Genomic DNA, 24,606 nt, shown 5'->3' with positions numbered 1-24,606 from the left:
ATGAAAATACTAGAAGACGAAGAGGCTTTTGTCCAAATAGACGAAATTTCTGATAAAGTATGTCTGATAAAGGCAAAGAATGAAAATATTAAGATGAGGATGTTAGAAATGAGATGGGTATGGCAAGAGAAATTTTTAGATATTAGATGTGTTAAGGGTGATATTAAAAAGATACAGTTATTGCAACGTGCCATATATGATAGAACGGAAAGACAAGAGCAGATTTTATCAGAATATGGGAAAATAATTAGAATTGAGAGAGAATACTACTTTCCTAACAAGAAAATTCTAACAGGTAAAAGATTAGTTACTATTAAGATGCAGAAGCCTGTTCCAAACTTCATAGAAATAAAAGAAAGAAAGATAAGAGTTGAATACCCAGGTGTAAAATGGATGTGCTCTATCTGCCTGTCAGTAGACCACAAAGTAAGAGATTGTCTTAACGTGAAATGCTTTGAATGTGGCCAAATAGGTCACAGAAGATCAGATTGTAAACAAAATAAAGATAAAGAACAAGATAAAAATGAAGTACAAGTGATAGAAGAAAGTATAGAACAGGAAGATATAACAGATAAACAAGAGAGTCCAAAGGATAAAGTGGTGAGGGAGTTACAAGAAGTGTATGAAGAATTAGAAAAAAGTATAGAGAAAGAAAAAGTAGAAGAAGGCGAAAAAAGTGTAGATAGTAGAACAGTTCAGGAAAAAGAAAACAAAGGAAAGGAAGGTGTTAAAACAAGAGCCCAGATAAAGTACAGAAATAAGTTAATAGTTGAAAAAGGATTTAGTGATCATAAAGATAGAGTGCCTGAAGTATTTGAAATTAAATGGAACGGTCAGAGTTATAAGAAGACGAAGGTAGATTTGAAAAAAGAAGGATGGTTAGAGACAGATTTTCAATTGTGGGGAGCGATAATTCATGAACCACACATAGCAGCTCAGAAAGAAATGAAAAAAGAGTTCATAAGAAGATTTAAAGGATGCGATAAAAGTTTATTTGCTTATAAGGTCTTAAATGGAGCAATTGTAACAGAAAGGCAATAGTTTTTTAGAAATCTTAATTGAGTGTTGTTTAAGTGTTTTTTGATTTGAGTTTGATGTTTGTTTTAAGAATTTTTGGAATTTTAGGGTTCTGCTTTTGACTGTATTTTATGGGCTTTTTGCTGCTTTAAGCTGTCTGTGCCCTGACCCCTGCCTGCCTGCTGGTTGTTTGAACAGCAGGGCGGGGGGAAGAGGGAGACTGACAGTGTTTAGAATAGTTGATGTTATGTTTCTAACTTGTTTTGGTTAGTTATTAACAGTATTGTTTAAAATTTGGGTTTTTGATGTTTTAGAGTTTTAAGGTTTTGTTTTATGCCTGGTTTTTTAGGATTTTTTGCTGTTTTTAACATCTGTGCCACTTTTCGACTTGCATACCTGTATTTTTGCAGTATGACGAGGAAAAACTAACAGCATTTTATTGTGTTTTTGGTGTTTTGAGTTAATTTGGGTTACTACGTTTAAAATTAATTATACTTACCTTGGTGTTTAGTGATTGTGAAAAGTTAACAATTTGTTCTTGTAACTTACCTTTTGTAGTTCGTTGGTTGGTTTGTTGTTGGCTTCTTTTTGGCCAATCTTGGTTTCCTGATTATACTTACCTTAGTTCTTGTTGTGTTTGTGTGGTGCTAACATGCTGTGATTGAGGTTTGGGAATTTATATTTTTTCTTGTTAAGTTTATCAATATTGACGTTGTAACCACATCTTCCCTTTTCACCAACGTGGCAAACTTATCCGGGCACTGTGAACCGATATTGTAATCCAAGTGTAGGGATTTTGTGGATTTTTGGCAGCCATTGTTTCCCCTTTCCCATAGGGGCGTGTGCCAATCCAAACTTTGAAAATCACAGTACTTGTTCTGTTAAAGTGATTTTCATTTTAACATTGTTTTTTCTATTACAGATTTTGCCGACTTTTTTGCCGATTTTTTCTGAGGAATTGTGGTATATTGGACGTTACTAATTGTTTTTTATTACCTTTATTGGTGATTTTAAAGTTTTACAGCCGTTTGGTGAGTTATTTTTGGATTTAGTATTTTTTGACTTTTTTCTACTAACTGCTTGGCAGCCAGCCAAAGCCGTACGATGGGGAGCCTTCCCCCATCGGCGAGCTGTACGTCGGCTCTACAGGAGGCGTTGATTGGTGAGGAAGGAGTTTCCTCATTCTGTGATGAGTCAGCTAATTTTTGTTTGGAGACTGAAATAGAGATACCTAATACAGATGTGCAGATGGAATTACCATTAGAAGAAGCAGGAAACGATAACGAAATTGAGAAGATAAAAAAATATTCTGCTATTAAATCAGTGAGAATAATGTTTCAAGAAAAAATTGACACAATGGAGCTCATTACAGCATGTGAGAAGAAAATAAAGTGCAGCAAAAGTGTTAAACAAGTGTGCTATCAACCGAGGGGAGTGGTAGAAATTGGCCTGGCATCAGTGGACCTGAAGGAACGTCTTGTGGGACAAGAAATTCAATTAAAAGATAAGTACTATTCTATTGAAAGTTTGGAAAGTGACTTAATAGTGTTAACATTAAGATATGCTCCTTATGAGCTAGATGAGGAACTAGTTAAAGTAATATTTGGAAAATATGGTAAAGTTATTAGTGTTAACATTAGCAAAATCCCTAACACTGATGTCCGGACTGGTACGATACGCGTAACTTTAATAACTAGAAAGAGGATTCCGACGTACATGGAAATTTTTAATAGGAGAGTGCAAATTTATTATGTCGGCAGTTGTAAAGAATGTATGCGGTGCGAAGACTTGAATCACGAAATAAAAGAGTGTCCGATTAAACTCTGCTATAGATGTGGCAGTAGCACACATTTGATTAAGGAATGTAGTGCGTGTTATAACTGCAAAAAGATACATAATAAAACCGAGAAATGTCCTTCTCCATTATTCTCTGAGATATGTAAAAGAGGCCCTCATAAGCTTAGCTTAGAACGTAGGCGAGAAAAAAGCTTAGAGAGATGGAAAAAAAGAAAGAAAAGGAAAATAGAGAGGGGAAACAGGAACAGGAAACTGAGATGAGAAGTGATGTGACAATAAAAGAATTAGCCATATTTGAACAGAAAATAGATGAAAATAGAGAGATAGAAAATGAAAGTGATAGAAGAGTGGAGAGAGAAAGGGGTAGAGAGAAAACAAAAGTTCAAAAGATGGCAGCAGAGATAGAGAAGGAACGTGAATTACCAACTAGAAAGGCTAAACGTAGAAATTGTAGTGAGAGAAATATAAAATTAAAGAAACATCAATTAACAATAGAGAAAGATGAAGAATTAACGGACGAACAAATGCTAGAAATAATTAATGCAGGACTTAGTGAGTTAGGGGATGTTTCCCTAGACCAGTCAAGTGCACCCATAGCGAGAACTTATCGAGCTTTAAAAAAGAAACTAGAAAATGGCTAGTAGACGTACTTTAAACATTAGATTCATAAATATAACTGGTTTGAGAGACTTTTGTAAACAAATTTATTTATTAAATTTAATAAGTACAAATAACATCGACGTTCTTGGCATTCAAGACACGAATATTCGCGATTTTGATGATTTAAGAAAATTACGCAAGGTTTTTGTAAATTACAACATTTATGTGTTATTTGCGATTCGTCACAGCACAGGAGTTTTGCTAATGATTAAAAAGAATATTAAGGTGCAAGATTTTCGCACCGATAGTGGTGGTAGGCTGGTGTCTGTGGATATTGATATTAGTAATAATTTCTATCGATTGATAAGTATATATGCTCCTACTCGGGTATATGAACGTAAAGAATTTTTTAAAATGATGACAGACTTTTTGAGAGTCGATAGAGAATTGATATTGTTTGGTGACTTTAATTGTGTATTGGATCATATAGACAAAAATGGGTCAATAGTACCAGACGGATCACGTAACTTATTAAGGAATATTTTAGATGATTTTGGTATGAGAGACGTTTTTAGGTGTAAATTTCCAAATTCTGTGAACTATACTTGGGAAGGAAGAGGAATCAGTGAGAGATTAGATCGCATTTATACCACTATAGATATTGACAGTGTTATTGACATCCTTAGTTATGAAATTGAAACCGAACGGAGAAAATTGACTGATCATAAGATGGTGGAAATGAACTTTGAAATTGAAAATAGAATGAAAAGAGTCAATAGAATTAAAATAACTAAAGAGATTATGCAAAACGATACTTTTATGAGAAATATAAATAATTTAATAGTTAAAAGTAAAAATAATATAGATTGGAATGGGTGGTTAAAATTAAAAGATGAGTTCCAGAAAATTGTAAAACAGACATGGAAAAGGATAAAAAAAGAACGATTTGATAAAGTTAAACAACTTCAAAGGGAACTATCCAAAGAGATAATTAGAAACAATGAGAGTAAAATAAAGTCAATAGAAAGAGAGATCAGTTTTGAACTAGATAAAAGAAATAAAGAAAATTATATAAGATATAAATTAGAAAGATGCAATATTCGGAGAGAAGCAGAGAGGTTGGTATTTGAAAAGAGAATAAAAATAAAAGAAGGTTTAAATATTGATCGTACAGTTGATGAAGGAAAAGAAATAATAGATAAAAAATAAATTTTGGATAAGTTTCATGCTTTTTATACCCAATTATTTTCGGAACCACCTCTTGATGATACGAAAAAGGAAGATATCCTTAAATGGATAAAATCAGTAAAGAAAAAAGATGAAAATCTAATAAATAAAAAAATAACTAAAGAGGAAATTAAAGAAGGGATAGATCTCTTGCATGTACATAAATCGCCGGGCAGTGATTGTTTAAATGCTGAGTTTGTAAGATTCTTCGGCGATGGGCTCGTTGATCTTTTGTATGAGCTTTATAATAGTAATGATTTTAGTAATACCTTTTGTTACGGTAAGATGATCCTCATTAAGAAAAACGACGATAATGATAAAGGTACTAGCGACTTTAGACTGATAACGTTATTAAATGTTGACTATAAAATATATAGTAATATAATGGCAAAAAGACTTGAACAGGTGTTTGGTGACTCGATTTCAAATGTTCAAAGCGCCGGGATAAAGGGGAGAATAATACAAAGTAACATTATGTTCCTGAAATTGGTACAAAATATTCATGTGGATAGAGGGACTCCGCTCTCTTTTCTTACTTTGGACGTAAAAAAAGCATTCGATACGGTAAACAGGAAAGTGTTGTGGACTATTTTGGATAGATATGGATTCAATGAAAATGAAATATGGCATATAAAACGTCTTTATCAGTCTCCCAATACACATATTTGTATTGATGGCGATATTTCTGATGATATTAGTTGTGAATCAGGTGTCCGACAAGGATGTCCGTCGTTGATGGTGTTGTTTGCAATATACTTACAAGCACTACTGAATAGTATACAAAATGACCGCCTTATTGATTCTGTTTTCATTCCCGGGATGGAACAACGAGTAACTTATGTTGCACACGCAGACGACGTGACATTTTTTGTTGTTAATAAATTTAGTTTAGACAAAATTTTGACTAAAGTTGAAAACTTTAGCAGATACACTGGTATGCAAATAAATAATAGAAAATGTAAGATCATGAACATTGTTGGTAATATTGGTGGAGATCTGATGGATATTGAGAGAGTTTGCTCAACAAAGATTCTCGGAATATGGTATGGAAATGATGCCGCAAATAAAAACTTGACGGACATGAAGAATAAAATTAGTCAGGAAATTCTAGAATGGAATAATAATTGGCTGTATATGCCTGAACGTGCTATGGTAATAAATAAAATAATTATTCCTAAGATTATATATAGACTTTATATCACTAGTTTGACAAATGTAGAAATCAAGGAATTAGAACGACCCATTTATAATTTTATGTGGACAAATTCATTTGAACCAGTAAGTCGAAAAGTGATAAGGAATGGTATTGAGGAAGGAGGATGGGCGATACGAGATCTTAAATGTTTTGAGCACTCTCTACAGATGTCGATTATAATTAACATTCTAAATGAGAAAAATCATCTATTGTACTATGTTCTGAGATATATCTTGGGTCCAATTGTAAGAAACATTACTCAACAGGAAACATCTTTCCCTTTCTTGATCAGTAATAAAAGGAAGTATAGAAAATGGAGAGAGACATTGAATTTAGTAATAAATGAAAGAAATCATATCTTGGACTTAACTAGAAGAATAAGACCAAGTCAAATTTATAAAATGATTTTTAAACCTCATATGAGTCTTAATATGCTTAATAGTAACATTAATTGGCCAGATATCTGGAGAAATATCCATAATCTACCAGTAGAATGGACGGAGATCTCGTGGCGGATCATACAGAACGTTGTTATGTGTAAGAAATATCTGCGAGTGTATCAGCATAGTAGGTCAGATCGGTGTTCAAGATGCGGACGTGTGGAATCTATCATCCACATTTTTTATGAATGTGCTGTTGCCCAGTCTGTCTGGGGATGGGTCTCGATAATGTGGAGAGTGCCAGTTAGTTGGAACAACGTTAAATACCAAAATGATTTATTTGTCAGGAATCAGAACAGTTATTTGTTAAACTGTTGTATAGCTTTAGCTAAACGATTATTCTGGAAGAACCGTTGCATAATGACCTTTGACCGCAAATATTGCAGTGCGTCTTTAGTGATTGTGAAAATAAAACAGGAACTGCGATACAAAATTACAAGTGACTTAGAAAAAATGACACAGAATGAGTTAAATGTTTTCTATAGTGGAACTGATACTATCTTTAAAATTGAGAACAATGAAATTATATACAAGGACAAGTGGTGATTTTTAGTGTGTGGATATTTTATTTAAAAGCTAATTTAAAAGCTTATTGGATGTTTTGGTGTTAACCTTATTTAGGCAATGTTTTGCCCTTAGTATTATTTTGTATTAGTTAACTTTTTTGGATTTTGATTATTTTTTAGTATGTAATTTGTTGTCTTACATGTCATTTTTTGATCTTGCTTTAATGTCGGTTCTTTGTATAACTTATTATTTATGTTTTTAATCCTGATAAAAACTTTCTTTTGTCGGTTTTTCTGATTTTGTAAAATAACAAAATGTTAATTGTCGGGTTTGTGTATGTGTTAACCTTTGTGGTCAACATACTGTTGGTATTTTTTTCATTATAATAGACATTAGTTAAAATGTTCTATATGATAATTGTTCGGTGAATAACAAATTGATATCTTTTTGTAATAATTTTCTTTTTTGCCGTTTTGCTTTTGTAATTGGAATTACACTGTCTTAAATAAACTTTCATACCACAGTATCTGTTCAGTTTTCTTAGCCATTTACTAATTGTTTTTTGCTTTTTACAGTTTCATCTACTTGGATTGCTGGTGTTTTACGATTGGACTTTTATTTGACTTTACAGTGCTTTTAAGGTTTTACCGAGTGTTTACAAGTGTTTTAGCCCTTTTGGTGAGTGTCTTTTTTGACAAATTTTACTGACTTTTTACTTACCTCCGCCAACTTGATCGGCTTCTCCAGACCATTGGTGAGCACGCCTAGCTCACCGGTAGGTCGTTGGCCGTCAATGGACAGCCAGATGGGGCCCCCACCCCAATCGGCTAGTCAGCCGAATACTCGGAGCCGCCAGAAGGGGAGCTCTTCCCCTTCGGTAGGACAATCCGTTACGGCAAGTCGCCAGACAAGAACTTCTACTTCGTCAGTAGGAAGTCTAGTGTCTGAGGGCCGTGTGGCTTCCCCTCAGCCGACGGCAGGCTCAACTAGGTCTGTAGTAACACCTACAGATTGGGAAACTTCAGAACAAAGCCATGAAGGAAGTTTGGTGTGGCCAACTCAGCAACAAGCGGCAGTGGAGACCGGAACGGTTGGAAACACCCAGATGGAGGAACCTGAAATAGAAAAAGAATCGTTAGAAGGAAGGGAAAAAGCAAGGATTAAGCGATATTCGGATATTCGTTCAGTGAGAATCATCACGAAGGAAAGAGTGAATACGTTAGAGTTGATAAATGTGCTAGAAGAAGCTCTGAAAAGAAAAGACTGTGTAGATCAAATATGCTATCATCCACGAAATATAGTAGAAATCGGACTGAAAACTGATGATGATAAAATTGATCTCGTAGGACAGGAGCTAAAGGTAGGACAATTCCATTATATTTGTGAGAGCCTAGAAACCGAGCTAATTGTAGTGACGATGCGCTTAGCTCCATGTGAGATAGATGATGAATTAGTTAGAGATATTATGTCAAAATATGGTAGAGTTATAAAAATTAATAGTAATACTTACCCTGGAACTAATGTAAAACTGGAACATATAAAATTGTAATGATAACTAGAAAGCATATTCCGAACTATATTGAGGTTTTAGGATGGCAGGTACAATTACTATATGTTGGACAGAAGAAAGAATGCCGTAAATGCAGCAGTAGAGAACATGAGGTTGTTAATTGTACGGTCAAATTGTGCTATAAATGTAAGAGCCCCCTTCATCTTAGGAAAGATTGTGATAAATGCTACAATTGTAAAGGTCTGCATGATAAGGATAGCCGGTGTCCAGAGCCGACTTTCGCGGATATCTGTAAAAGAGGGCCAAGAAATAAGAGCACTGAAAGAAAACGTGAAAAAAGTTTAGAGAGATTAATGAGTAAAAGTAGTGTAGTAAGTAATGTAGAAACAGTAGAGATAGAAACAGTTAAGCAGCAAAAGTGGGGACAGGGAAAGAAGGGGAGACAAATATAGAAGATAAAAAACGTAGAAGAGAAGAAGAAGTAGAAAGTCCAGGATCTGTAAAGCAAAAAGTTGATAGAATAGAAACAAAAAATAGGGAAGCATATATTAAAGAATCGTCATCTTTAGGCATGTCAAGAATTTTGGAATTAAATAACAAGAGAATTAATAAGAAGTCAAGAAGGAACTCTACGCCCAAAATTGATAATGGATAAGTCTATAAATATAAGAACAATTAATATTTCAGGATTTAAGGATATAGTTAAACAAATTGAGATATTAAATTTAATCTTAAATAGTCATATCGATATACTAGGTATACAGGACATTAACATTGAAGATTTTGTTGAATTAAGGGCACTAAGAAAGATTTTTACAGAGTATAACATATATAGTTCATTCGCGATTCGTAAAAGCACTGGTGTATTGTTATTAGTTCGTAAAAATATTAAGGTACAAGATTTTAAAACGGATAGCAAAGGACGTGTGGTTACAGTTGATGCAGAAATTAAAAATTATCAGGTTAGAATTGTTAGTGTATACGCACCGCCGAACGCTGCAGAAAGAAAAGAATTTTTTAAGAATTTTATTGATTTTTTAGTTTGTGGAAGGGAACTTATACTAATGGAAGATTTTAATAATGTTTTATCTGTTTTAGATAAAAATAGGTCCTTACAACCTGACAGTTCACGTGGAATTTTATGTAGAATTATTGATGATTTTAAACTTATAGATACTTACTGTTCTTTTCATCCTTCGTATTTTGGTTATACCTGGCAAGGGAGGGGTATTAAACAGCGATTGGATCGCATCTATATAACTGAAAAATTAAATAATATTTTAAGTATAAATTTAAATGAATTAATTCACGAAAATAGAAAAATTTCAGATCATAAAATGTTAGAAATTAATATTAGTTTAACAGACAAGATAAAGGTACAGAATAGAGTAAAGATTACAAAAGAAATTTTAGAGAACGAAGAATTTGTTAAACAAACGAAGAAAATCTTGGAGGATAATAAGGATAATATTAATTGGGAGACGTGGATTAATATTAAAGGAAAAATTAATGAGTTAGTTAAAAACACATGGAAAAATATTAAAAAGAACAGGTTTAATTATTTAAAGAAAATGCAGCGTGAATTGACTAAGAATATATAACAAGAAAATTATAAAGAAATTGAAAAACTAGAAAGAAAGGTTAGTGTGGAAATAGAAAAACGAAACAGAGAGAGCTATATTAAGTTTAAAATGGATAAATATAGCATAAAAAGAGAGGCGGAGAAACATTTGTTTTCAAAGAAAATTAGCCCACAAGAAACTTTAGAAATTAACCAATTAAATGTAAATAATAATATAATTACTGATACTCAAGAAATACTTACGCAATTTGTTGATTTTTATACTTACCTATTTAAAGAAGTAGACTCTGACCTATCTTATTGGGAGGCTGTGTCGAAAAATATCATACCTGTAAAAGAAAAAGATGAAAACATATTAAATAGAGAGATTAGTAAAAAAGAAATTTTTGATGCGATCCAAGAGCTGCATACACGTAGGGCACCAGGGAGGAATTGTTTGAACGCTGAGTTTTATTGTTTTTTCGGAGAGGATTTTATCGGTTTACTTTATACATTATACAATTTTAACGATTTTAATAAGTCTTTTAGCTGTGGAAAAATGGTCCTATTGAATAAAAAAAAATACGATGGATAAAAATGTTAGTAATTTTAGACCTATCACATTATTAAATTTGGATTATAAAATATATAGTTTCATTATTTCTAATCGTTTGGAGAACATTTTTGGTTCCTATATTGTAAATATGCAAAGTGGTGGTATTAGAGGAAGAATGATACACAACAATCTTTTTTGTATGAAAACCATTTGTGACTTATATACTAATTGGAACCGCCCGCTCTCCATCCTCTCAGTTGACGTTAGTACAGCATTTGATACTGTAAATAAACATATTTTATGGAGATTTTTGGAGAAATATGGCCTGAATGAAAACGAAATTAATTTTATTAGACGTTTATATTGTTTGCCTTATACCTCTATATATTTAAATGGTCAAATGTCAAAAGATATATCTTGCAATATTGGAGTACGTCAGGGATTCCCTACATCGATGATCTTATTCACAATATATATTAATGTTTTATTGGAAAATATTTATCGAGTTAACTTAATCGATGCAATACATATTTCAGGAATTAACGAAAAAATAAATTTCATAGCACACGCTGATGATATTAGTTTTTTTATACCTAATAATTTTACCCTCGAAAGGATTTTTAAACATATACAGATTTTTAGTTCTTTAACAGGGATGAAAGTGAATTATAACAAGAGTAAACTTTTTTCAATAGTTGGTGAATTGGGTAAAGATATAAATGACATTGCAAAGGTTCAGGATTTAAATATTTTGGGTATCTGGTTTGGTAGAAACGCACACGAAAACAATTTTAAGGAAATTAAAAAGAAAGTATCAGAAGCAATTAATGAATGGAGACAAATATGGCTCTATCTTCCAGAAAGAGTCTCTATAGTTAACAAAGTTATATTGTCTAAGATAATTTATGTGTTATATTATGTGAACTTAAATACTAATGAATCTAAAATAATTGATAAATTAATTTTTTCGTATGTTTGGAATAGCTTTTTTGAGCCATTGAGTAGAAAAATTATGAAAAATAGCGTCAACTTGGAGGGATGGGGAGTTAGGGATGTTAAAACTATTGAAATTGCTTTACAAATGTCTCTTAATTTTAATAATCTTATACAAAAAAACCATCCTGTATTTTATGTTGTTTAATATATTTTAGGACCAGTTTCTAAGCGTGTGTCTGGTTATGATAAATTATTCCCATTTTTATTGAGTAACAAACGTTCATTTAGGAGGTGGCGTGACCTTGTAGCTAAAGTTATTAATGAAAATCCTGATATTATTAATTAATAGTGATAAAATAAGACCTATCGAATCCTATAGAATTTTATTTAAACCTAACGTGAATGATAATATGCAGACTAGTCAAATAAATTGGAGTCTAATTTGGAAAAATATCCATGCTCTACCAGCAGAATGGAAAGAAATTTCTTGGCGAATCCTTAATAATATAGTGATCACAAAAGAATATTTATTGCGGTTTAACATAGAGGACAATGCTAATTGTCCTAGATGTGGAGATGTAAAAAATATTAAACACATCTTTTACGAGTGTAATGTTGCTAAGTCTGTATGGGGGTGGTTGGCAAGGATTTGGAAGATTAATATAACGTGGGAGATCGTTAAATATCAGATTGGCTATTATGTTAGAGGTCAAGATGGATATTTTCTAAATTGGATGATCGCCCTTATCAAAAGATCATTATGGAAAACTAGATGTTTAATGGTATTTGAGAATAAGTGGTGCTTCCCATCCCTTTAATTCTAAAAATTAAGCAAGAAGCAACATATAAAATTATTAGTTATTACTGTAATATGTCACAAAGAAAAATAAATGCAAATTACAATGGTACTGAGGCTATAATACGAGTTAGCGATTTTAAAGTGTCTTTTTGTGATGATTGGTGATGTTATTACTAATTAGTTATTGTTTGTTTTACTAATAATGTTTGTGGTTGTATTATACATTTATATTTTTTTACATTCAGTTTTTGAATTTTAAATATTGTATTTTTTGCATGGTTTACTTGTATTAATTATCTTTATACTGTTTATTTAATGTGTTATGAATTATTTAAATTTAATGTTATAAAAATGGATACAATGTTTATTTATATTTTTTGGATAAATTATTATATAATCTATCAATTAGTATTTGATAAAATTTTATCAATACTTACCTTTATTGTTGATATCCTTGTATGGTTATTACCTAGAAAAGAAAATTTAAAATTTAATAATATTAATGTTATAAGTACTCACCATATATTGTAGACATTGTTACCTTTCAATTCCTGTACAAATTATTATCTTATGTAATATTGTATTATATCAAGTGTAATTATTGTCGGGATAAGTATGTGTTTTATATTTATTTTTTTAATTGTTTACTAATATTGTCAAGTTTATTTTGTTAATAACCAATTTTGTAAATACTGGTGAAAAGTTGGAGGCTGAATTAGTCTTGTAGAAGGTCAGAGGGGTCGGACCTTTAAATTATGTATTTCCGAATTTTTGTATGTAATCAGCCAATTTTCTTTTCAAACTTTCACCACACCAGTAGTATCTGTTCGCCAACTTTCAGCCTTCAGTAAGTATTTCCTGTAAGTCTAGTCTTTTTTCTTCCTCTTCTCACTTCGTCGTATTTCCGGCCTGCACAGTTGGAACACATTGTGTATTCGCTGGTTATACGACTCTTTTTCACACTTTCCTTTCCCTTCGAGGGGAGGTTGACTTTGGTCACCCCCCCGCTTCCTCTTGGTGAGAGGTTTGCCCTCTACCAACTGCCTTTTCCTGTCTACCGTTTGATCTTGGCCGGTCCGTGCTAGCTTTTCAGTGCCTTATCTGTGGATTACCTCAAGCTTTTTTGCTGGTGTACATTTCCTCAGAAAACAGTCTGGATTACAGTTGGATATCCTAAAAGTGATAACCCTTTGTGTGTGTGTGTTTTGTGCGTGTTGATCACCAGTATCTCAACAGGAGTATTTTCAACATGGATCCTGAAGAACCATCAACTAGCTACGCTCAGGTGGCTAGAGGTCATGCAAGCAGTGTCGTCTTACAAGATACAGCTTACCCAGCCAATGACTTCGTTGAGGATGAATCCGAACTGGATCCCACCCTTTCCTCTTCACAGGCAGCTCCAACTATGGACGCTGAGCAGACTGATCAAAACGACGAAGAAACACAGTTGTCCCTCGCCGACAGAATGAAAAAGTATACCATTAAAAGATCAATTAGTTTCGTTGCCAAGGAAAGACTTACTATTCCAGAAGTAATTGATGCTTGTGAGGAGATCATAGGAGAAGAAGGAGAAGTGGAGCAGGTGTGCTTCAAGCAACCAAACTTAGTGGACGTAGGACTCACTACACTGAGAGCGAAGGAAAAACTTATAGGACACTCGATTAAGGTAAGGGACTTATACTATCTTTGCGAGAGTCTCGAGGAAGACCTCATAACTGTTACCATACGAAATGTTCCTAGTAAAGCAGATGAAGAGATAGTTAAGGGTGTGTTTTCTCAATATGGCAATGTCATAAAAGTTCTTGTCAATACTGTTACCCATAAAAACAGAAAATTTAAAACAGGAATATACCGCATAATAATAAAAACTAGAAAACTTCTTCCCAACTTCTTAGAGATATTAGGTGATAGGGTTGAGCTTTATTACAACGGAAAAAGAAAGCAATGCTGGCGCTGTGGACGCCCACAACATGAAATAAAAGAATGCCAGCTAAAATTATGTCATCGCTGCAAGAGCCCAAATCATTTGATCAAAGACTGCCCGCTATGCTACAACTGCAAAAAGCAACACAATAGAGACGACAAATGCCCTGAGCTAACATTTATAGAATTTTGCAGAAAAGGGGGAAGGGACATAAACAAAGAGAGAAGAAGGGAGAAAAGTTTAGAAAGATATAAAACCCAAAATGATAAACTAGAGATACTAACTGATAACACAAAGGAAAATAACAACACAGTAGATATCAGAGAAAGAGAAATAGAACAAGAGGAGAAAAAAGATAACATGACTAATAAGGAAACTGAGATTGAAGGGGAGTCTGATTACTTCGATAGAGCCAACACAGAGAAAAATAATGAAGGAATAGAATCAGTAGTTATAGAAGAAGTTATTTTAAATAATAATAATAAAACAGAAGAGAGAATAAAAGATGAAAACAACATAATATTCTCTCTCTAACTTTAACTATCTATAAGTCTAGATGCTAGCTTAACGGGTAAAGAACTAATTGAAGAAGTTGAAAAAGCCATTACAAAAACTGATAAAAGAAGGGTCAGGAAAAGCAAATGTAATCTAGCGCAAACCAACAATCAGTAAATTCGCGACCAACAAAATAAACATTAAATCTATAAATATTACTGGTTTTAGGAGTGAGGAGAAACAAATCTACATTCTAAATCTATTAATTACAAATGGTACGGATATATTATTAATTCAAGATACTAATATGCATGACTTCTGGAACCTTAGAAGTTTAAGGAAAATTTTCACACAGTACAATATTTACTTATCTTTCGCTACAAGAAAAAGCACTGGTGTTATAACGATGATTCACAAGAAGATAAAAGTCGATGATTTTAAAACCGATTCAGCGGGTAGGCTTCTCGCAGTTGACTTCCAATTAAATAACAAACTAGTAAGAGTAATTAACATCTATGCACCCCCACAAGTATCAAACAGGAAAGACTTCTTTATGAATTTAACAAAATACTTTTTTGGTGGAAGAGAGATCATTATAGCAAGAGACTTTAATTGCATTCTCAATCCCACTGACAAGAATGGGCAGATGTTCCCAGACGGCTCAAAAAAAATACTTGCCAATATAATTGATAACTATGACTTTCTTGATGCTTATCAACTAATTTACCCTAACCATCCTGGCTACACGTGGGAAGGAAAAGATATTGAGGAAAGACTAGACAGGATTTACCTTAATAATAGTATAGGAAAAATTAGCTCCATCCAAACTTGGAATCTAACTAATAATAGCAAGAAGTTAACGGATCATAAAATGTTAAATATGGATCTTCAATTCAACTCTTCACACAAACGGTCGACGAACATCAAATTAACCAATGACATCCTTTCTGATCCTAATCTACAAAAAGAAATAAGAGAAATCCTTATAAAAAATAAAATCGCCACTAACTGGAACCAATAGAGCAAAGATTAAAAAAAGATAAACAAAATTATCAGGAACACATGGCTAAAAATAAAGCACTCCAACTTCAACAATACCAAGCGGCTCCAGAGAGAGCTCAGCAGTAAAATCATTGAATGTAATAGCAATGAGATTGACAGACTTGAAAAGGAAATTAGCAGTGAAATAGAAAAAAGAAACTTAGAAAACTATCTAAACTACAAAATGAACAGATTGGGGATAAAAAGGCAAGCGGAAAGCATCATATTTAAAAGGAAGAACAAACCGAAAGAATCCACAAAATTAAATCAGCTAATTATCAATAACCAAATTATAAGCGATGAAAATACAATAATAAAAGAATTTGAAAAATTTTACAGCAATTTATATAGAAAACAGCAAACTAACTTAATACTCTGGGAAGACATAAAGCAAAACATTCAGCCAATAAAAGACACAAATAATAACGAAATAGATAAAGAAATCTCTAGAGAAGAAATAAGCAGTGCCATAGACAATCTCCACATCAGGAAAGCGCCTGGCAAGGACTGTCTACCTGCAAGCTTTTACTGCTTCTTTAGAGAAGACCTGATAGACATTTTGTACCAGCTATACAATACTAATGAGACAAGCTCTAACTTCAACGATGGTGTCATGAAACTCATCAACAAAAAAGGTACTGATGGTGGACAACCTGGCGACTATAGGCCCATCACCCTCTTAAATACAGATTATAAAATAAATATTCAGTAGCATCTTAGCCAGAAGACTTGAAAAAATGTTCCAAGACCATATTTCTCCCACCCAAAGTGCAGAGATAAAGAACAGGACTATACAGGACAACATAATGTACTTAAATCTAATTCAAGAAATCTATCTAAAAAGAAATGCCAACCTAGCTATATTGTCAGTTGATGTCGAAAAAGCATTCGACACTGTCAATAGAGAAATACTCTGGGAAATAATGAAAGCCTTTGGATTAAACAAAAATGAAATAGATAAAATTAAAATCCTTTACCGCTTCCCAAAAACTAAGATAAATATAAACAATAAGGAGTCTGATTATGTTGACTGTATGTCTGGCGTAAGACAGGGATGCCCCTGTTCAATGATACTATTCACTATTTACATCGAAGCTGTGCTGGTAATGATAAAAAATGACAACCTAATTGCTCCAATCCACATTCCAGGAACAAATAATAAAACCAAGTTCATAGCTCATGCTGATGATATTACATTTTTTATTACCGATAATATCTCCCTCAACAGAATCAACCAGAAAATTAACCTCTTTAGTAAAACCTCAGGACTAAAAGTGAATAAAAATAAAAGCAAAATTCTAAATGTTGATGGCAATATAAATCAAAATGATATAGACTTTAAAATAGTAAAAAGCATAAAAATACTGGGAGTATGGTATGGTATGGATTGCGAGAAGAAAAACCTACAAGACATGACAAATAAAATGAAAGAAACTATAAATACTTGGGAATCAACATGGTTATACTTACCGGAGAGAACAATCATTGTTAACAAAGCCATTATTGCCAGGATCATGTATACTCTTTATATAACCAAAATCAACAAAAATGACCAGAAAGAGTTAGACAAAATCATCTTCAAATATATTTGGCAAAAAGAGTTTGAACCACTGAAAAGACACATTATGAAAAATAAAATAAAAAATGGGGAATGGAAAATTTGGGATGTAAAGAATCTGGAATACTCCCTACAAGTAGCTAACTTAGTAAACTCTGTTATTACTCAGAAGCACCCCCTTTATGACCTCACCTCCTACATTATCGGTCCATTAATTAAACAAATTAATCATTCTAAAAAAAAAAGACCTTTTATGATAGATAATAAACCTAAATACAAAAAATGGAGAGAAATTTTTACCACAATAATCAGTAATTATCAGTTCAACAGGAAAATTAGACCCTCAATGATCTATAGTAATATTAACCATCAATGGCCTAATGACAATCTAAATAATACCACTGTTAGGTGGGAAGAAACTTGGGCAAATATCTCAAACCTTCCAAATGAATGGAAAGAGACATCATGGAGGATATTAAATAATGTCATCATGTCCAAGGAATATCTTCACACTTACCAAAATATGAGAAGCGCCAACTGTCCCCGCTGCGGAAAAATAGAAAGCATTGTCCACATCTTTTATGAATGTCCGATAGCAACTCAAGTTTGCAGTTGGATTAAAAAATTATTTAAGACCAACATCACTTGGGATTCCATTAAACATCATCACAAGTTTCCGGTTAAAAAACAGAATCACTATTGCATCAATTGAATGACAGCCCTCACCAAAAGGATCCTTTGAAAGGCAAGATGTGCCTTTTTGTTTGATAATAAGAGGTGGAATGCCACTCTAATTGTTAATAAAATCAGGGAAGAAGCCTCCATTAAGCTCAGTGCTAACAACAACTTCTTCACTGAGAAGACCTTTAATACTCTCTACAAAGGTACTATAAACGTTATTTTTAGCTACACTAATAATCAGTTCATACTAAACGACAACTGTCATCAATCCTAGCAATGCTTTTGTTTCTCTTACTCACTGTAATAATGTAAGCTGTATATATTGTTTTATTTCAATTGTTGTAATCACTATATGTCATCTTTAAACATAATTTGTAACATTGTCGAAATCTCATGGTAAATTAATGTTGCTCTATAGTCAGCTAATGTCTCAGCATACTTTTGTAATGACAACTATACCCACCTCCTGTATATATCTGTATATAACTCACTGTAAATAGTTTTGGGTATTTTTGTCAGGACATGCTTTATCTTTATATCTATGTAACAAGTTTCATTTTCCACTTAAGTTGCATGTGTAACATTTGATTGATTATTTGTCACAGCCTACGTGCTGTTCATGTAAAACCTTTTGATTTCAATAAACTTTAATTAAAAAAAAAAGTATCTGTTCTTATCAGCTTGATTAATCTCGATTAATCAGCTGATCTTGCCAGCCTTCTTGGATACCGACCGGATTCTGAGCCTCCAGCTCCCCAGATCATAGGTAAGTGCGTTTTTGTAGTTTCTCTGTCCTACCTTCTTCTTACTTCCGCCAGAAGAGCGGCCTGCACGGTTTAAACGCACCGTGTATTCGCTGCTCGACCGGCAAAACTTTCTATCGCCCCACCAGCCTTAAGCGGGTGGGCGCTCTAGTTTCTTCATACTAGTGGAAGTCGTAGCACTCCCTCTAGTCCATCCTTCCTCTTCTGGCCTCCTCTTGGTCGGCTGCCTGTGAACCCCAAGAGGCTTTTTTCACCCACTTTTCCCCTACCTATCCGCTACGCATTTGGTCATGGCGGCCTCATGAGAAGCGGCCCCGGTTACTGTTCTCGTGCCACTACACCCTCCGCATGGCTCTCGCCTGTGCCTGCCCATCCCGCGCATAGTTGCCAGATTGGGCTACTTTTTAAGTGCCCTCGCTACAAAAATTTTAAATTGGGCGACACGCTACTTTTTGGGCTAGTAATAATTACCTTCAGGCTACAATTCCTAAAAATACGCTACTTCTTTATTTTCATATATAAAATCGCACAATATTTATTGTATCATACAAAACTAATAAAGTTTTATCTAATTTCATTACACTTAATTGTATAAATAAAGTTGCAACGTTTAACAAAGATAAAGATACTTTGCTTCCGTTTTCTATCCGTCGTTCGCTCCAGTAATCCACAATCCATTGCCACTAACACTGCTAATTTTATTAATTTTTTCCTCTCATATATCTATCAATATGCGCCTATTTTTAATTCTTTTTTTAAAACGAAAATATGCTACTCACAAATTTATTTGTACTTCTACTTCGTTTTCCTGTTTTTTCCCGCTTGACTTCTTGATTCTACTTCTGTTTTAGAACGTTCCTTTCTCTAATTTGACGATTTCACTACATTTTTAGTAGACGTTTCCTTTTTTTCCTTTTTTTAGGTATTCCTTGGAATACCTAAAAAAAAGGAAACGTCTACTCAAAATGTAGTGAATAGGCCCAGTGTTGCTCGGGCAAAAGTAACGACAGCGAAGATTAAAATTATTACATTATAGCCAATCTCATCTTTTTTCACAGAATGCAAGAATTAGGTTTCCCTGTTTCCAGACTAATTTGAGAATTTTTAGATTGGTCTGAAAATATGTTCGATTTCCCGGAAAAACGCATCTGCGCCTGTAAATATTGCATGTCGCTTTTTCTTAACACTTCCATTGTTAACATTTCCCTGGGTTCATATCAGGACTCCATGATGGCCAATCAATTACATTAATTTTTTTTTCAGCAAACCAATTTTTAGTTGACTTTGATGCATGAATGGCAGCATTATCTTGTTGGAATTGCCAATTTTCTCTCCCAATACGTGATCCAAAAGTTATTAAATTTTGATATTGTTGGAATCAACGATCGAAATTATTGTCAAATGTTATACGACATCGTTACGTACAACGAATTGTGTCGCGATGTTTTGTAAACGTTCTTCCGTTACGTAATAAAAGGTTGGTGACGCTGTTAACCCTTCGGAGATGGTGACCTCATTTCACACTCCCCTTTCCAGCGCTGACCTTCCGTGAGTCAAGACAGTGTAATCTTTGTGTATTCTTTGTTGTATAACCAGTTACGCGAGTCTAACTAGTTTTTACTAATCTCTCCGACAATCTCTAAACTAGTCTAACAGATACAACAGTTCTTGATACAGTGTAAACAGAGAGGCCTTAAAACTGAAAACAAAAGTCGCAGTCGCTAAGTTTCTAAGTTCAAAAAATGAATCGCCGCGCCTGCGAATGACTCGCTTTGATTTAGAGAAAATTGATGCAGATACACAGAATGTCCATATATATATATTACAAACTTATTTCATTAGTAAAAGTGGATAGTTGCAAAATAATTCAGTTTTATTGTTTGGGCTACAAACAGTAGAAATCCGCTACTTTTGGAGCACAACCACGCTACTTTTTAACCTTCAGATCTGGCAACTATGATCCCGCCGGGCTGGTAAAACACCTCAAGCACGTTCATGGTGTTCCTCTCATGTTCGAGTGCAGGGCCTGTGGGCTTGTGCTTGATCAAATTAAGCGCATCAAACAACATCAGTTGAAGTCGGAGATTTGCAAGAACAGTATAGCTGCTGCTTCCCCTCCACCACCCCTTCCGCCGAACCGGAAGAAGATTTGCATCCCGACGCGACCTAGGAAGAAATACTCTCCCAGGAAGCGACGTATGGCTACCCTCCCAAAAGGTAACGGACAGTGACTTTTCAGAGGATGAACTGCCATCAACTTCTAGCAATGCACCCACTAATAGGCCACAAAGGAAGACCAGATCAGTGGCATCTGTCTTGCACACGAGCCAGGTTTCTGGGGAGTCATCTCAACCTTCGTGCACCCCTTTTTGGCCCAACAGACCACCACCTGAATCCTCACCTGCAAAAGCAGCGAGTTCTCCGACCTACGCAAAAGTTTTGGCTTCTCCTCCTGCCTCACAAGTTGTCTCTTCTGACCAGCGTCTACTTCAGCCTAGAGTTGTTCTGGAGTGTGCGAATATTTTGCCGCCTTCCCAACCCAGATCTCCGCCAGATGATACCTCACCTCCTCACTCTCCACCAGAAAACCCTCTGGTTTCTCCTTCTTGTCATTTCAGATCGCTCCACCAGCAACAGGAAGTGTCTACCGCCTCCTGTCTCCAAGATGAGGTCAGCCTGAAAGACTGTTGTCTGCCTGGGCCATCTACCAACCTGTTTCCAACTCCTCCTTCACAGCCCAAGTCTTAATTCCAGTCCAGCACCCCAAGCTGGGTCAAGGCTTGGGTCCAGCGTTTTGAGTCTGCCATCGACGAGGACATGCTAGAGAGCATGTTGGAAGACCTACACAGTTGGTATACAAGATCAACAATCTACGCCCCATAAACCTACGGCCTAGCAACGATAACCAACACCACGTTCGACAGAACCAGCGTAATAATGAAGACGGCTTTAATGCCAGTTTCATTCAAAAACTTTCAGGTCTAATCGCAAGAAGGCATTTGATATTATCCAGGGGGCAGACAGAAGTTCTGTGAGATTGACCCACATGTTGTCGAAAACCACTTCAAGTCAGTCTATAACAATACCCATACACCCCATTCACAGGTACCAATTGTCAATAGCAAACCAATTCCAGAAGCCAACGATCCCCTGAATCAACCATTCTCCACAGAGGAGGTGGCTCGTCGGCTACAAAAGGGTAAGAACACCGCCCCGGGTCCTGATAATATCAGGTATCAACACTGGAGAAACCTGGACCCTAATGGTCACATACTAGCCTCAATCTTCAATGCAGTCACTCGCACAAGCAACATCCCTGCAGCTTGGAGAAGCTCAACGACCATCCTGGCCTACAAGAAGGGGACCCGGAGGATATCAATAACTGGCGGCCAATCACCCTCTCGGTAACCTTAGGCAAGCTTTACACAGCCTGCCTTGCTGATAGGCTCCTTAGGTGGTGTAATGACAATGGTTGCCTCTCTGCTGCACAGAAGGGCTTTCTGTGTTACGAGGGCTGCCTTGATCAAAACTTCTCGTTACAGACTATCATACAGGATGCTCGCCGTAGCCATCGGGAGGGCTACATTGCCTGGTTGGACTTCGCCAATGCGTTTGGCTCTATCCCACACTCCACCATCTGGGAGAGTCTCAATTGGCTTGGCCTCCACATGGACTCAATCGACATCATACAGAACCTGTATAGGAATTACAACACTCAGGTTCGTACCAGGTACAGCTACCTCAGCTCCATCCCTGTTAAATCAGGTGTTAGACAAGGCTGTCCAATCAGCCCCATATTATTCAATCTCACATTGGAAGTTGGGATCCGTATGGTGGAATCCCTGGACCTGGGATACAAGCTCTACAACCAAAACTTTAGCATACTTGCGTATGCTGACGACGTCGTGCTGATCAGCTCCTCCCAACAGGGCCTTCGATCGCAGCTGGACTGTCTTCTTGACTGGGCGAAATGGGCAGGTATTTCTATCAATCCTAAAAAATGTGCTGCTCTGTCCATTCTAGGGAAAGAACACACAACGGCGCCCACTACTTTTGACATCGACGGTACCCCCATCCCTCCCTCGGCCCAGAAGACTTCTATGACCATCTAGGCGTGCCAACGGGTTTCTCAACAGGGTGGACAGCGGCCAAAGTTACAGATAAAATCCTTCAAGAATTTAAGAAGATACACTTCTCTAAACTTGCCCCATGGCAAAAATCGAAGCAGTCAACACCTTTGTCCTGCCAAAGTTGAACTTTCCACCTAACATTAGGCACGACTGTGAAGAAAAAGATGCACACAATTGACAACACTCTCAAAAAATTTGCTAAGCGCTGGCTAAACTTGCCCCAAAGAGCAAGTGCTTAAATACTTTACCTCACCCATAATCAGGCAGGTGCTAACTTCCTTCCTTTAAGCCCTTTTTCAGACATAGCCCAAATCAACCACGCTCTTCATATTTTCCAGTCACGTGACAAGCGAGTAACCAGCTTAGCCTCAAATGCATTAACATCAATCATCCACAAACGCATCAGAAGGGCACCATCAGCGAGGAACATCTGTACATACCTGAACGGTTCCCTGGAAAATGAGTTTGGTCTACGCTCCCACGATATCCGGTCGACTTGGACCCGCCTGCGTGATGCGACTCGTCGCCTGAGGAAGGTGCTCCCAATGAATGGGTACAGGTGAAGGCCCCCCTGCCCTAGCAGTTAACGCAACATTCTACGCAAAAACAACTGCAACAATATCCTCATCGTTCTGTCAGCTTAACCATCTACTTTCTCTACAAAGGAAACCTGACCAGGGTAAGGCATTCCACATAACCAGTGCCTGCAGGGAGAGCAACCACTTCTTGCGGGACGGTAGGTATACGCAATTTGCAGACTGGAGATTATACACTGGGCCCACTTGAGTGTTGTTCCCCTGCATGGCCTCAGAAGGTTTGGTAACAGGTCAAAGAAATGTAGGAGATGAACGTATGGCAACGAAACTCTAGCACATGTCCTGTGTCATTGCCTCAAGAGCATGACCAGCATCACAAACGACACAACAACATCCTTTGCCGCCTTTCCAGTGCTTCACCAAGGAAAGTGGTCTCCTGCTCATCAACCAACGAGTCCCGGACTTCACGGACAACTGCAGACCAGACTTGGTATACATCGATGACGCCGCGACGGGAAGAAACAACTATTGTGGAAGTTACTGTCCCATTTGAAAATAGGGAGGAAACCTTCTCCACTGCAAGAACAGCCAAAATTCGTAAGTATCGAAAACTTAGTTTCCCATTTCAGAAATAAAGGCTTCAATATCTTTTGTGACGCTTTCGTGTTGCGCGCTGGGTGGTGGACCTCAGCCAACGAGTCTATATTACGTCGCCTGGCCATCCCGAAGAAATATGCCGCAACGATGAAGCGCCTGATGGTGAGCGACACAATAAAAGCGAGTAGAGAAGATCTTCACCAACCACATCTATGGCTACAACTCTACAAACGTAGGACATCCTCACCACTAATCTTCTTCACCTGCTGTTCCACCGCTCACGGCTCCCTTGGACTTTGTTTGCCTCGCCCACACATCCTCTGTAAATAATGTACGCGCTAAGCAGGCTAAGAGCTCTTGTAAACTCGCGTTTTACTACTTCTTGTTACAGCTTTGTATACTTTTGGCAGGCTAAGTGCCCATGTCATCCCCGTGACTCCTCACTTTATATATACTGTTGTGTGGCTGGCTATGTGCCCATGTCAAGAGCTTTTGTCAAATGCTAACAGTTTGACCTTGTACATTATTTTTCTCATACTTGTATTTTCTCCCTTAGTGGATTCTTAGTTTAATAAAAAGTTTTTAAATCTGTTCTTATCAGCTTGATATCTGATAAGGGCCCCCATCGGGGGCCTTGCAAATATCATCTGATTTGGGGAAACAGGCAAGGAACGGAGGGCTTGCTCCCTCCCTGCCACCGATGTTGGCCCGAGTATTGGGCACTACATCCTCGGG

The 24,606-nt window shown here is 35.9% G+C and overlaps 1 protein-coding gene, 1 long non-coding RNA gene and 1 other non-coding gene across 3 annotated transcripts; 2 read left to right on the top strand and 1 right to left on the bottom strand.

The window, feature by feature from the left end:
- Window positions 1-9,536: 9,536 nt before the first annotated feature.
- On the bottom strand, window positions 9,537-12,605 carry LOC136979783 (uncharacterized). Its single transcript, XR_010881443.1, has 3 exons — window positions 12,583-12,605; window positions 10,144-10,204; window positions 9,537-9,553 (listed from the first exon to the last, which is right to left on the bottom strand). It is a non-coding gene; the product is annotated as an uncharacterized lncRNA (long non-coding RNA).
- A 3,737-nt stretch (window positions 12,606-16,342) lies between these two features.
- LOC136979782 (uncharacterized) lies at window positions 16,343-21,356 on the top strand. The gene is made up of 2 exons (XM_067275813.1): window positions 16,343-17,767; window positions 20,826-21,356. The coding sequence occupies exons 1-2, from the start codon at window positions 16,343-16,345 to the stop codon at window positions 21,354-21,356; spliced, it is 1,956 nt and encodes a 651-aa protein (XP_067131914.1).
- Window positions 21,357-24,418: 3,062 nt separating this feature from the next.
- On the top strand, window positions 24,419-24,604 carry LOC136979786 (U2 spliceosomal RNA). Its single transcript, XR_010881446.1, has one exon. It is a non-coding gene; the product is annotated as a U2 spliceosomal RNA (small nuclear RNA).
- Window positions 24,605-24,606: the final 2 nt, after the last annotated feature.

Source organism: Centruroides vittatus, unplaced genomic scaffold, assembly GCF_030686945.1.
Source record: "Centruroides vittatus isolate TY-2023 unplaced genomic scaffold, ASM3068694v2 contig_640, whole genome shotgun sequence".
NCBI lineage: Eukaryota > Metazoa > Arthropoda > Arachnida > Scorpiones > Buthidae > Centruroides > Centruroides vittatus.
This window is presented reverse-complemented; position numbering and strand designations above follow the sequence as displayed.

What these genes read in the sequence shown, in the direction of transcription:
- LOC136979782 (XM_067275813.1), top strand. Translation starts at nt 16,343, where the DNA reads ATGTTCCAAGACCATATTTCTCCCACCCAAAGTGCAGAGATAAAGAAC. An exon ending in AATGTCCGATAGCAACTCAA is followed by an intron (nt 17,768 to 20,825) that starts GTTTGCAGTTGG and finishes CCCTCCCAAAAG; the next exon opens with GTAACGGACAGTGACTTTTC.